This window comes from Equus przewalskii, chromosome 5, assembly GCF_037783145.1.
Source record: "Equus przewalskii isolate Varuska chromosome 5, EquPr2, whole genome shotgun sequence".
Classification (NCBI taxonomy): Eukaryota; Metazoa; Chordata; class Mammalia; order Perissodactyla; family Equidae; genus Equus; species Equus przewalskii.
The window spans coordinates 8073575-8089015 of record NC_091835.1 but is presented as its reverse complement, the minus strand read 5'-3'; the positions used below and the strand labels follow the sequence as shown (position 1 = coordinate 8089015).

At 37.0% G+C, this 15441-nt stretch overlaps 1 protein-coding gene across 7 annotated transcripts in view; it reads left to right on the top strand.

The window, feature by feature from the left end:
* The window catches only part of USP37 (ubiquitin specific peptidase 37), a 96635-nt gene that overhangs the window by 11711 nt on the left and 69483 nt on the right, over nucleotides 1-15441 (top strand). For 6 of the 7 annotated variants that reach the window (XM_070618274.1, XM_070618275.1, XM_070618269.1 and 3 more), the window contains 5 exons: nucleotides 2008-2179; nucleotides 5626-5726; nucleotides 8332-8510; nucleotides 8864-8941; nucleotides 14500-14597. In XM_070618274.1, the coding sequence (XP_070474375.1) occupies nucleotides 2008-2179; nucleotides 5626-5726; nucleotides 8332-8510; nucleotides 8864-8941; nucleotides 14500-14597 (628 nt within the window). The remainder of the gene's footprint in view (nucleotides 1-2007; nucleotides 2180-5625; nucleotides 5727-8331; nucleotides 8511-8863; nucleotides 8942-14499; nucleotides 14598-15441) is intronic. The other variant, XM_070618276.1, reaches the window with a different exon arrangement.

The following is a 15441-nucleotide window of genomic DNA, read 5'->3' as shown; positions in this document are numbered from 1 at the left end:
ATTCTGAGTTGTAAAAATATATCAAAGATACTGAGGTAACACAAACAAGGGAGTGGTTTGAGGATAAATAGGAATTCTCTAGACACAGGGGTGGTAAGGCAGACGTGATTGCTATACGTGGACAAACACATGCAAGTGTGAATCAACACTCAGGGAACCAGAAGTTTATTTTAAAATAAATGGACAATAGAAAGTGAGTGGCAGAAGTAGAGGCCGAAGAGCTAGATAAGAACCAGATCTTGAAGTATCTTGTTTTTCATACTAAGGGAAACTTAGATTCTGAGAAACTACAAATCTTAAGTTCAGATTCATTTGGGGACTAGGCAAATGACTTTATTTTAGGAGATAGTGGGAGAATAAGGGGATGTAGGAAGTTATTGTGGGAGTTTAGACAAGGAATGAAAGGAAAAGATGGAGAAGCTAGAGGAAGAAAGGATAGATTTGAAGAAATTTCAAGAAGACAACTCATTAGATTTGGGGAGTGAAGAGAGAGTCCCAGGTTTCTGAGTGGACGGCAGTCCCTTTCATGTCCTCTGTGATAGGGAGCGGAGGGGAAAATTGGGGTGTAAGGATTGGAGAGGTGAGTTGTTTGAGGTGTCAGGCATTCAGCAGTTGGTATCTGGTAGGCGTTGGGTAATCAGGACTAGAGCTCCAGCAGAGAGCTCTGGACTTAGAGAAAGAGTGGGGAGCCCTCACCATATCGGTAGTTACTAGAGTTGTGGGGCTAGGTAGGGTTTCCAGTTGTTGAAGTGATCAAGTTCAAGATTATTCTCATCTGTTAATGAACAGACTTTTTCCCTTATATTTAACCTTCATTTTTAAGAAGTGATTTGTTGACTGAAATAATGGTTTTATGTGATCTCTTTTCCTTTTGCACATTAAGCTGCTCTTTTAAATTTTTGGAGTTAAAGCTTCTGAAACTAGTTAGTGTTTTATGATAGAATTTCTACTTTTAAGGACATGAATTTAAGATCTACTTTGAAGCTAAAAATATATATATGTGTGTAATTTAAAATTTGAATATAAATCTGATTGGTAAAATTGTTTTTTAATTATCTAAAAATTCACAAAAGTCACTTGTCCCTAATTTAAAAAAATATGTGAAATAATATTACTTCTTTCTTTATGCTGGTCTGAGGGCAGAGGGTATGTCTTTAGCAAAAGGTTAGAAACCTTTATATATGCCTGCTGAGGGAGAACCTGAGAGAATAACAATGCCTGCTTGGCAGAAATTATTTAGATAATAAAGAAACTGCAAGATTTACTAACTTAGTCTTGGAAAAATTTCAGCCAAGAGACAGTAAAAGCTTCATAGCACATAACCAGAGTCTGGAAGAGTATAAGACAAGTTATTGAACCAGTTTGGGGAAGTGGGAGAAGTAAACTGAGAGTTCTAGGGTTCTCATGATTTTTGTGATTGAATGAAAGTTAAATGCGCCTACTTAGTTAAAAAAGAAAAAAGATGTTCTTACATTGGTAAAAATTTATTTTGATGTGTTTTTGAGAGGTGGAATTCTTTTGAGGATTATAGTTTGGATTAGTATATCCTTTCACATTGCAGTTACTTAAACCATTTGCCAGATATCTTACAAGCTTTTGTTTAAAACAAAAAAAGGAAGAAGGAAAAAAACAGCCTCTAATCCAATATGGCTTTCTGAACTGGTGATGTATAACCATCTAGGCTCTGAAAATTAACTCAATAGTTTTTATAACTTTATAACAATACCTGAGAATATGCAGTTCCCTACCATAAAATCAGGAGTGCTAGGATGACTCTCTAAAATAAATTTTAATAGTGTGTGTTTGCCTTTCCTAAAAGTGAAACCCTTGATTTAAATGTATCAAGAAATGGGAACTCTTTTTGGTTGGGGGAAAAAAACTAAATTAATATGGCGAAGAGTAAGGAATGTAACTTAGAAAGTATAAAATTTAATATTCACTATACAACTTATTATATTTTGTTATCATACGTTTTTAATAAGATAATTTTCCTTTTGTGTTGATCAGCTAAGTCATAACATTAAAAATGTGGTGCTTCGACCCAGTGGAGCAAAACAAAGCCGCCTAATGTTAACTCTACAAGATAACAGCTTCTTGTCTATTGACAAAGTGCCAAGTAAGGATGCAGAGGAAATGAGATTGTTTCTAGATGCAGTCCATCAAAACAGACTTAATGCAGGTGAGCACTGATCATCCCAGGGTCTGACATTAGCAGTTATAAAAGACTATTACCAGACTGTAGACCAGTATCTTTGGTGAATGTTGTTACAGAAATCCTCAGCAATATACTAGCAGACCGAATTCAACAGCACATTGAAAGGATTATATACCATGACCAAGTAGGATTTATTTCTGGAATGCAGGGATGATTCATGATATGAAAAATCAATCAATGTAATACACCAAACTAACAGAATAAAGGACAAAAACCACATGATCCTCTCAATGCAGAAAAAGCATTTGATAAAATTCAATACCCCTTCATGAGAAAAACAGTCAACAAACTAGGAATAGAGGGAAACTACTTCAGCGTATTACAGGCCATGTATGAAAAGCCCACAGCTATATCATACTCACTGATGAAAAACAAAGATTTTCTTCTAAGGGACAAGGCAAGGATGCTCTCTCTGACCACTTCTATTCAACATAATACTGGAAGTCCTAGCCAGAGCACTTAGGCAAGAAAAAGAAAGAAGAGGCATCCAAATGGGAAAAGAAGAAGTAAATTTATCTCTGTTCTCAGATGACGTGATACTATATGTAGACAACCCTAAAAATTCCACGAAAGAATATAGCTAGAGAAGATGGAGGATTTAGATTATAATTGGGAGAGGAGTTACCTTGCTAGATGAATCTTAGATACTTGCCTTTCTTTATGAAACTTTTTCTGAGATTTCATTCTTGCCATGAAAACAGCCAGTACTGTAGAAAATCACACAGATTCCCCTGGCCCCCTCCAGCCCCTTTCATTTAAAATGTTTTGATTTTTTTTTTAAATGCATTTACAGGCATCTTTTTAGGAATAATCTGTTGCTTAAGATGAGTTTTCCACAGTTATTGTTAGTCTCCAGCTCTGTCGTCATTAAATACTTTGTTATTGCTAATATTTTATAGTTGAAAAACTTTTGAGTTTTTTTAACTTAAATATAACATGTTAAAAACATTAGAAAATGAATATGTAGCAGTGCTACCTTGCTCCTATTTAATTAATATCTCTATTTGACACACTATATTCCTTATAAAATAAAAAAAAATTTATGGTTGTTTTCCATCATGTGTTCATGTTACTGAATCTGAGCTATGTCAGTTTACTAAAAAACTATTGAATTTTAGAATTGAGGAATTGAATACTGTTTAAAATTTTTAGAATATGTCAGGGACTGTGTCTGTGCTTCTGTTTTTGTTTTATTCCATCAAACTCATCATATTAATTGGATCACTATTTTGAGAATTGATGTGTGTAAGAAAAGCATGTCTCTAACACACTGGAGTGGAAAGCACAGTAGACTGGGGACACCAGTTTGAATCTGAACAACCTGGCATAGTGGAAAAACATAAGCTTTGGACCTAGATAGGTTTGGCTTTGAATCCTAGCTCTGCTTGTTATTTCCTCTGTGGTTTTGGGCAAGTCGCTTCATGAGTCTGAGTTTCGGTTTCCTCATCTGTAAAATGAAAGTTATATCACCTTAATTTCAGGGCTTATTAAAAAATTAGAGCTCATAAATGTGAAGCCTGAGTTGCACATGATAGGCACTCAGTGTCATTGCTGTTATTTATCTATTTATTTATTTGTTAAAGATTGGCACCTGAGCTAACATCTGTTGCCAATCTTCTTTTTTTTTTCTTCTTCTTCTTCTCCCCAAAACCCCCCAGTACATAGTTGTATATTCTAGTTGTAGGTCCTTCTGGTTGTGCTGTGTGGGACATCGCCTCAGCATGGCCTGATGAGCGGTGCCATGTCCGTACCCAGGATCCGAACTGGCGAAACCCTGGGCTGCCGAAGCGGGGCATGCGAACTTAACCACTTGGCCGTGGGCTGGCCTCGTCATTGCTTTTATTAGAGTAGCTAGCTGTGGACTTCCCTTATTCTTTGCTCTGGGGCAAGTTATTTTAATCTTTTAGGTTTGGTTGCCTTAGCTGCCCACAAGTGATAATACATACTTTGCAGAGACTAGAGTAAGATAAGGAATATAAAAATGTTTTGAAAAGTATAAAGCATTTAATGTATAATGTGTGGCATTTCATATCAGTGGAAAAAAGACTAATATTTGATAAGCAGTGTTATCTATAAATAGGACAGCTAGCTAACCATTTAAGAAGACAGTAAAGCTGGATCCTTCTCTCACTCCTTTCGTCTAAATAGATTTTACATTGTTCAAAGATTTGAATGTAAAAAAATAAAATGATAAAAGTATTATTAAAAGGGGAGAGTGGATTTTAACATAATATCTGGATGGAAAAGACCTTTCTGAGTATGACGTACAAACTAGTATCAATAAAAGAAAAGATTAATAGCTTTGTGTAAAAAACTTAAATGATCTCTGTGGCAAGGGAAAAAAAAGAAAGAAAATACTGACCACAGTGACAGAGTTAATATCGTTATATATTAGGGATATTATATTATAAATTTATATTATAAAGTGATGTGTATTATAAAGTGACATGTTATAAACACCTGTTTTCCAAATCAGTAAGAAAAAGACAACCCAGTAGAGAAATGGACAAAAACTGCATATAGGAAATTCAGGAACAAAAACAGATGGCCTTTGAACACAAAAAAATTCTCAGCTTCACCAATAATTAAATAAATTCGAATTCTTACTGTCACATTGGCAGTATTGTGAGGGGAAACAAGATACTCTCATATACTTGGAGGATACTTAGGAACTTAGAGATACTTTTTGAAGGAATAAATGGTAATATCAGTTTAGTTTAAAATTATACATTCTTTACCCCAGCAATTCTTATTCTAAGGAGATTACCCTACAAAAATCATTCCATTAGTGCAAGAAGATAGGTGAAAGGATGTTCAACATTGTTTGCAATTTTTAAAAATTAAAACATTCCAAATGATCATCAGTGGGAAATTGACTAAAGTATAAAATACTTTAAAAAATATATACAAATTCATATTTATACAGTACCTTGCATGTTCTTTAAACTAGCATTGATTTTTTGGGACTAGAAGCCATTTATTCCATTTGCTCAACTTAGAATGTTTTGGAGTATTCATTATTGGAAGTGTATCTGTCACTTGTTCTGACATGTTTGCTTGGCTTCCGGTGTCAGTGTTCCTGCCATAGATAGATAGTGACTAACTTTTCTTTATTGTTAATTATCAGATATTTATATAGGAGAATTTCTACCATTTTATTTTTGCATTTAAAATTTTATCTTTCTATTACATGTTCCCAGATTTTTGCATGTTGTTTGATTTTTTGCTTGAGACTTCAGCTTTAAATTTTATTTACTATGTATATCAGATGTACTTTCTATCAGAAAGAATTGGTTGGTAAGGACTTTGTTTTATCTTTTTCCTGCTTCTCTCTCTTCAGTATTATAATAATAATGACAAAATCTCTTTATTAAAGTAAGTGATTTGGGAATTTTTTTTTTTATCACCAGCCATGAAACCCTCTCAGGGGTCTGGTAGTTTTGGAGCTATTCTGGGCAGCAGGACCTCACAGAAGGAAACAAACAGGCAGCTTTCTTACTCAGACAATCAGGTATGTTCATTTGAATCTTTTTAGCTTTTAAAAATATGATACTCATGGACATTTTATAAGGTAGTTGTAGGAAGAGGAACTTAGGCTGTAATACCTTATTCTGGCATTGTTACAAGGGTATTTTCCACATAACCTGAAATTTACCATTTCAGCCATCTTATTCTCTTCAACTATATTTATGAAAATCTTTCTAAAATTTATCATATTCTTCCCTTCTTACATATACTTTTACAGAACATAATTTAACTTACTCGATGCCTCATGGTCATCATTATGAACTGCAGTAGAGTGTAGTTTTTAAAAAGCATAGCTTTGGAATTAGTTGTAGGTTTGAGATTTGGTGCTGCCACTTACTGACTGTGGGTCATTGGAGAAGTTCCTTAAGTATCCTGAGCCTTGGTACTCATCTGTAAAATTGAGACAGCAATGATATTCTAACGGTTGCTGTGAGATAATGCAGGTAAAAGTGCTTAGCCCATGATACTGTGTACTAACAATCCTGTAAATGTTTGCTGCTGTTATTTCTGTGATGCCCTTTGGGTCTGTTCCACGTTAGGAACTTTGCCCCCTATACTATATGATACCAAACTTTTTTCTTGAAGTCTTCTTTTTGCTTTTTAAATAGTTTTTGTTTCATAAATAGTATTTAGTCATCCATGGGACTTGCTATTGAGGAATAATTGACATCCAGAAAATCGCATATATTTAAAGTGTACAATTTGATATGTTTTGACTTACATAGATCCTCGTAAAATCGTCATAATCAACCTAGTGAACAGAGCCATAACCCTTAGAAGTTTCCTCATCCCCCTTCGTAATCCTTCTATCCCACTCCCTCTCTGGCCCTTATCCCTAAGTCAAAACTAGTTTGCTTTCTTTCACTTTAGATTAGTTTGCATTTTCTAGAGTTTTATGTAAATGGAATCAGTGTGTAATTTTTTTGTCTGACTTTTTCACTCAGCATAATTACTAGGAGACTCATCCATTGATACGTAGAAATTTGAACTGTTGGAATATTTAAATATGTAAGTGTTAACTTACATAGCAGAAGCAAATATTTTATTTTGACGAACAGTGATTCCCATTAGTGGAATTATAAAATCAATTTTGTGGGTTGTGACTAGTATTAAAAAAGGAATAGAATAGAAAACAATAGAGAAGTTATTGTACATAGTAAGGATGAGGCTTGCTTTCTGAAACTTTTGTTTTTCTTTTATTTATATGTATGTGTAATAGGTTGTGATGTAAAATATTTCTTACTATGTGGTCATGGTCAAAAAAGGTTGAAAAATATACAAAACAGTATACATATAGTATGCTACAATTTGTGTAACAAAGAGAATAAAATACTGATTTGCATTTGCATAAAGAAACAACAGAAGAATACTTATAAGGGGTAGAAGAATGGAAAGTGGAAGAACTGGGTGGGTGGCATTGGGGTGATAATGAGACTTCTCAGTATATGGCTTTGATAATAGTTTTTTATTTTTGAATCTTGAGAATGTATCACCCATTTGAAAATAAATTTAACTTTTCAAACCATTCATCCAGATGACCTGAGATTTTTTCTTTCCTATCCTAAGATTGTAATTCTGTGGAAAGGAAGTAGTTGGAAATACCTTCCACAGAGAAATCACAAGTAGAGTTACTTAATGTAGAGTTATAAAACTTATGTGGCAGAATGCTGGTAGAGAGCACTGTTTCCCAACTAATATGCTTCAATTGCTGTTTTCTCTCTGAATGTTCTTGCTGTGTCTTTAAGGTAGACTCTTTGATTCATCTTCTGCCAGTGGACTCTCTCTCACTCTCATTCTCCCCATCATTACATATATTTGTTTTATTCCTCCAAGTGAGGTACATGTGACTTGGCATTTAAGTTGTGGCAACCGAATGTCATTGTTGTTCCTTTTTCTCACATCTGTGTCACTTAATTTATCATAATCATAATTGGATTTTTTTTCCTCTAAAGGTGTATTTTCATGCTAGTCACTAAAACCATGTCTTGTAGTCTTGTATATGTGTCTTTTTTTTTTTTAATCAGTAATTCAAAGCAAATTCCCTTCTGCCTTCAGGTATGCTATGGAATTTTTAAGTTTACAAGAGTACTACAGGAAAACAAGTATCAAGCTCAATTTCTGACACTGACCATCTGTTAGAATCACCTAGAGTGCTTTAAACAAAATTACTGATGGGGCCCAGCCCTGTGGCTAAGTGGTTAAAGTTCTGCATGCTCTGCTCCCGCAGCCCAGGTTCGCAGGTTTGCATCCTGGGTACAGACCTGCTTCACTCACTAGCCATGCTGTGGAGGTGTCCCACAGACAAAAGGGAGGAAGGTTGGCATGGATGTTAGCTCAGGGCTGGTCTTCCTCAAACAAAAAAAAATGTAGGAGGATTGGCAGCAGATGTTAGCTTGGGGCGAGTGTTCCTCATCAAAAAAAAAAAATTACCGATACATGGGGCTCACCCCAGACCAACTAAGCTTGAATCTCTGGAGATGGGTCTCCAGTTATGGGTATTTTTTAGAAGTTCTTGACATGAGAATCACTGGTCTAAAAGTATGCCAATTAATTTGAAGATTTAGCTATATTAAACTTTATTCTTACAGGCCTCTTCAAAAAGAGGAAGTTTGGAAACTAAAGATGATATTCCATTTCGAAAAGTTCTCAGTAATCCAGGTAGAGGATCGATTAAGACTGCAGCAGGAAGTGGAATAACTGTCACCCGGACGATTCCCCCTTTGACGTCTACATCAACACCTCTTAGATCAGGGTTATTAGAAAATAGGTATGAAAGACTTCTTTTCTTTCTCAGTCATTAGCTCTGCCTGTTTATAAATGTCTTTTAGGCCTTTTAAGAAAGACTGTTAATTTGAGAAAAAGAAAAATTGTACAGTGAGCAAAATGTATTAGAAGAAGAAAGTATAGAGGGCATTTTTGGTAGATAATTAGTCTTTGTCCTATGTGGTTTATGTCAGTGACACATATTGAGCATGCAGATATCCAGTATATTGATTTAAATGTGTAGAGAATGAGATAGTAATAGTCACAGTTCCTCTCCTTGATTGTATTGGTTTATACTTTTCAATGGTGTGAATTATGACTTTTTTAAATAACTTTTTTTTCCTCTATTCTCCATAGGACTGAAAAGAGGAAAAGAATGCTATCATCTGGCTCAGAGTTGAATGAAGATTACCCTAAGGAAAATGATTCATCATCGTAAGTTGCTTTAAGAGCCATTATGGCACTAGATTGGTGTTTCTTTTGTTGGTAATTACAACCACTAGAGAAGATTGGGGAGATGGTGTTTAATTTATGGGAATTCCAAGATAGAAGAGCAGAGTTTCAAGTATTTTGGTGACAATAGATTATAGGCTCACTAGAGAGGATTTGGCTCTGGCTATTGCTTTGCTCATTTCATTGTACTTCTCCCATCCTACCTTTTTTTATCTGTAATACTTAGAGTAAGAATAGAGCTAAAGAATTCTAAGTAAGTGTTTCTTGCTGGTTGCTCTTTTAATGTGCACCCCTTCCTTCCCTCTTCCTTTTACCTGTAAATTTTTTTTTTTTACCTTATTCATGTGAAAAGTTAGCTTAGGAGTAAAACAATGTGAATTCTACATAGATTCTACGCAAGGAGCATCAGTCTTTTAGAGCTGTTTTCTGGGTGAAACAAAAGAGGGTAGACCTGCAGCAGGACAGTCACCAGCTTATAATCCTCTTCCTCATCATGAGAGGTTTTTTTTCATCTTTTGGGGGAGAAAACTTATTACACAGTTATCACTTAATACCTTAATTAATATTCAAGGTCAAGGGGTCACCAGAAAGGAGTTGGGAAAAGCTAAAGAAACTTTATATATTAATTGAGATCTTGGTTCTGTTGCTGTAGCAGATGTAAAAATCTGGGTAGGTGATAGGACTGGTGTGGTATCTGAAACCACAATCACCGTGAACTCAGATTACTTCTGTCTTGTTCGTCTGCCATCCTTAATAAGTAGCTTCCATTTTGTGAACCAAGATAGCTACTTCAGCCTCTGCTGTCATGTCTGCATTCCTCTTGGTAGGAAGGAGGAAAGGAGCAAAGGGAGGGCATGCGACTCTCCTTAGGCTAGAAATTGTACACACCACTTTGTACACATCACATTGACCAGAACTTAGTGATATGGCTATATCAGGTTATGAGAAAGTCTGGGAAATATGCCTAGCCCAAATTCTACTTGTATCATTCTTCCCATGCATTCTCTTACACTCATCCTAATGGAGAAAACCTCCCAGTCTCGTTTAGTCACTGTATCCAGCTCAGAGTCCAGGATCTCTGGGTGATATCCAGTCCTCTCTATAAGCTCCTGGTATGCCTTGGACCATGCACCTCATGGTCTGGTACCTAAAAACTAAAAAGCAAGTTAATCTTCATTCCCCTCTCCCATCTCCATACACATAGCATTGGAGTTGGCAGAGGATAACCATGATAAAAATTTCATTTAGAAAAGACAAGAATAGGAAACTGGAGGAGTCACTGGTCTATAGCAGTGATAAAATCTTGCTAAGCAGAAATTGTGAAGGCTATGAAGGTTGTGGAGTAAGTTCTTGATTAGCCCATGTAGCAGTCTGTGTTTTATCCTCTGGGAGAAACCCTTGATCATTGTGCTTCATATGACTCCTGACTTTGCCGTCTGGTAGGTTTCCTTTGTCCGTTATCTTTCAAGGCCATAGCTGAAGTGGATTTTGAAGACTGTTCCTCTTTGGACCACACAGCTTTTGTAGCCTGCTTCATACTGGTGCAGTTCTGGAAATTTAGAAGTGTCTAGAAATTTAGAAGTTTTAGAAGTCTAGAAGTTTCTTTAAAGGTAGAATAAACAGACTTTTAGAGGCTTGAGGAAGAATTGGAGCCAATTTTTTTTTGTTGTTTTGGTTTTTTTGTTTGAATAAACCTTTTAATTTTGGAATAATTTTAGATTTACATAAAAATTGCAAAGATAATATGCAATGTTCCTGTAAACCCCTCACCCAGTTTCCCCTAATATTAACATCAAAGTTTTTCCACAAAACTACTACTGCAGTTACCTCTTAACATTACCTCATTTTGTGAATCAGAAGCAATTGGATTTTTTTGGTCCTGTGTGGTCTCAACTCACTAGGCCATTGGCACAGAGATGTATTTCTTTTCCTCCTTGATTGCAAGTTGGCTAGTTCTTGCCCAAATTTATCTGTCTCTAATAGGATCTTTCTGAAAGCATTGAGGAGCACTAACAGAGCAGTGTTCTTAATTGTCTCATTCTTTTCCTTTAGAGCTAGAGGTTGGGTGAGTATGAGGTCTGCCTCCCAGACTATAAAAGTTATGAGCCCTCAGATAGTAATGTGGCCAAGGCAGGGAAGGCAAAACCTAACCTAAGCTATGTGCCAACGTCAGTCAGGATTAATGGCTGCCCTTCCTTAGGGTGGAAGGAATCTGATGTAGTCGACTTGTCACCAGATGACTGGTTGGTTCCCTTAAGGGATAGTACTTGATCAGGGGCTGAGCGTCAGTCTCTGCTGCTTACCAGTTGAACATTCAGCAGCAGCAGTAGCTAAACCAGCCTTGGTGAAAGGGAGCCTCTATTGCAGGGTGCATGCGTAGCTTTTATCTCTGCCACCATGGCTGTTCTTCATGGGCCCTTTGTGGAAGCATTGGGATGGCTGAGTATGGAGATTGGCTGGCATCTACTGGACACGTTATCTTGCCTGATTGTTTAATCTCTCTTCAGTGGAGTTCTCTGGTGAACCTTAACATGCAAAACAGATCTTCACCCTTTGTACGCACTCCATATGGCTATCCATATACTTTTTCCATAAATCATTTCTCCTTGATTTTTCAGTCTTGCTCCTTCCAGGCCCCTGACCATCCATCCAAACCGTTTGCCACAATCCAGGAGTCCATTGATCCACTTTTTTCTTCACACAAATTGGATAATGAGGTGTACCTCTCAAAGTCTACACAGTGGAGGATTTCCTGTCACCACTGTCTTTTCAAGACAGTCCCTTAATGGAGCTATAGTGCAGCAACAGTTCATTTTCATCTTGTACGAATATACTGAGATGATTTATCCATGTATCGGGCCCAGGTTTTTTCCTCCTCTTTCAGCTGGTCATGGGAAATGCTCGTGAGGTCTATTCTTTTATCTCTTCCTCTTACTTGGAACTAATCCCAGATATGCCACTTCCATTTAATGATGGACTACTCCTGTGACTTCCTGCTCTTACGACTTCGTGAGTGTAATAGCACCCAGCTCACGATGGCTAGCTCTGGTTGCATAGTCCCTTGATGACACAGTCAGATGCTCAGTCTCTTCCAGGGCCTAGTAGTCTGCCAGGAGTAGTATGCCATACTTTGTCAATGATGTATCATTTTCTGCTGTAGACAGCATGGTATTGGTCTTGAATCCTAAGCATCTATGCAGCAACTCTCCTTGGGTGAGCAAGTCTATATGGTGTCTTTATTCTTAAGCTGGTAATTGGCTCAACTGAGCCTGTCATTTTCTCTCTTGAGTCGATCAGTACTCATAGCAACAACCAACCAATTCCATAGTCTTTATGATTATTATTTACCCTGTATCACTTGTATCAGTTATCTATTGCTGTATAACAAACCGCTCTAAAACTTAGGGCCTTAAAATAGTAACTATTTATTATTGCTTATGAGTCAATGGTCACTTGAGTGGTTCTCCTTATCTGGACCAGGCTTGGCCACTTGTGTCTGGATTCTCTCATTTTCTCATGCATCCGTGATCACTTGGTTTGTTAGCTAGGGGTCAGCTGGTCCAGGATGGCCTTGCTAGTATGACTGGGCATTGACTGACTACTGGTTAGGGTGATGAGGGTGATTGGCCATGTGTCTTTAATCATCTCGCAGGTTAGCCAGGAATTATTCACGGGGTTCCAAGAGAGTGAGTGGAAATTTGCAAGGTGCCTTTAGTCTTAGGATCAGGACTTATACTGATACGTTATTTCTGTCATACTCTTTTTGGACAAGGAAATCATAAGGCCAGCCCCATTAAGGGATGGAGAAATAGACTGCGTTACTTGCTGGGGGGCTTGGGCACAAGGAAGGGAATCATTTGGGACATTTTTTATTTTTTTGCTGAGGAAGATTCACCCTGAGCTAACATCTGTGCGAGTCTTCCTCTAGCTTATATGTGGGTCGCCTCCACAGCATGGCCACCAACGAGTGATGTAGGTCTGCGCCTGGGAACTGAACCCAGGCTGCTGAAGTGGAGCATGCTGAACTTACCCACTAGGCCATGGGGCCGGCCCCATGGGACACGTTTTAAACAACTTTATTGAGGTAGAATTTATGTACCATAAAATTCACCTGTTTAAATGTCCAATTGAATAATTTTTGGTAAACTTACTGAATTGTACAACCATCACGATAATCCAATTTCAGAACATTTCTATAACCCCAACAAGATCCATTTTGCAGTCTACCACATTTCTTGAATGCTAGAGATATTGCATGAGCCATATCCTTTTCTACTTTATCTCGTCACAATTCGCTACAGATGAAAAATCTTAGTAGTTGTAACACTATAAGATACTAGAGGTCTTACCACCAGGATTAGGATTTCTGTTGCCATTGCTAAACAAGTGATCCAATTCCAGAATCTTGTCCTTACAGCGTCCTTCCTAGGCCCACTTCTAGTACCAACTGTTGTAGATCAAGTTTCCCAGAAGGAGACCCTGAAATGGAGGTTAGTGTGCAAGTGATTTTTAAAGGAGTACATCCAGGAGATACCAGGAAGAGAGCAGGGAAAGCAAGACAGTGAAGTACAGGAAACGAAGTTTGAGTATGATCTCAGACAAAAATCACTCAGAGGTTAGGCTTCATCCTAATCCCAGAGAGATCATCTTTTTAATAAATTTCACCTTAACGTTGTTCTAATTCAAGGCAAAGGAGCTGGGCTTCTATACTCATACTCCACCACCTGACCTTACTTCTGACTCTCTGAGAGGCAGGCAGAGTATTTCTAGTATCTTGAGGACAGTCCTGTGAAGAACTCTAGGTACTGTTATTGAAAACATACCTAAATTGGTGTGGAAGAAAGGACACAAAAATGGGGGCAGAGGGAATCTGGGTGAAGCATCTATGCTGTATGCTGCAGGCTTTATTCATGATGGTGCTCCTAGAATGAGCAATTTTAATCAAAGGATCAGCATTTATCTGAATGGACCCACTCTGCTTATATGGTTTCAGATATTTGGGAATAATAGAGGGGGAAAATGGGGCTCAAGAAATTTTGACTTAACTTTGTGTTCATGAACCTAGAATAGTGTCATCATTATGGATTGAAATGATGTTGACATTCAGGAAATAGTATTTCAAATTATAGAGACTGAAACATTTTGGTTTTTGGTTTACTTTTTAAACCTAGCCGGTATAGAGTTTGATACTTCTTACTTGATTCTTTTGGTTTTAGTAGCTGAATCATTTCATCTAGTCTTGCTTTTGGCTAAGAAAATCTATATAATCTTGCTGTCTCTGGTTTTACTTTTGTATAAAGAAAATGCACCTTCATTTTTGCTTAATTACCAGGATTATGGATTGAATTGGCTTTTGATTTGGTAATGAAAGCTTATTTTCATGATTCTCTGACCGCTTGAGGCTTTAACACCTTGTAGCCTAACCTCAAGCAAATCAATGAAATTGGGACTCAAAATGTAAATTTTTTTAATGACAACTATTTAAAATTAGGAAGTGTATCTTTATACACCTATACATTGAATTAAATTATTAACTGTAGGAACAACAAGGCTATGACAGATCCCTCAAGAAAGTATTTAACCAGCAGTAGAGAGAAGCAGCTGAGTTTGAAACAGTCAGAAGAGAACAGGACATCAGGTAAGTATTGGTCTTTATGTAAGATACTCATTTGTTATATGATGTATCGTATTAGACTAGAAATAAAAACCTAAACTGGGACATACCTCTCTACATTATTCAGAAATATGACATAGTTCAGTACTAGTTATTGGGCACCAATTTGTATCTAATACTCAGCTAAAATATATATATGTATTTTTTTAGATTGGCACCTGAGCTAACAACTGTTGCCAATCTTTTTTTTTTTTTACCTGCTTTATCTCCCCAAATCCACCCTGGTACATAGTTGTATATCTTAGTTGCAGGTCCTTCTAGTTGTGGCATGTGGGACACTGCCTCAGCGTGGCCTGACGAGCGGTGCCATGTCCGTGCCCAGGATCCGAACCAGCGAAACCCTGGGCGGCCGCAGTGGAGCACGCGAACTTAACCACTCGGCCACAGGGCCGGCCCCTCAGCTAAAATATTTTTAAAGAATTAGAAATATAAGGAAACTTTTATTCTGTTTACAAAGAATCTAGGCATTAGCTTCTTCCCTGTTTAACTGCCTGTAATTAAGCTCTGTCATTGTCCAAGTACCTGGACATTATAATGAATCCAAGGAGTTAAAGTGGCTAAAATTAAAGTTCATCAGCGTTGCTACTTATTATAAGTTCCAGAAAATCTTGAAATTATTCCCTTAAAGCAGTTGTTTAAACTCACTTTGTACCTTATTTTTACAAAACTAAAAGTTATACCGTCCCTGAATTTTTTCAGTATTTCCTACACTTAACGTATCTCTCTGATCCTCTGAACCCCTTAGAGACTCAGATATCTGGTATTGATTTGAATATTATGTCAACTCTAAATTAAATTGAAGCAAGCT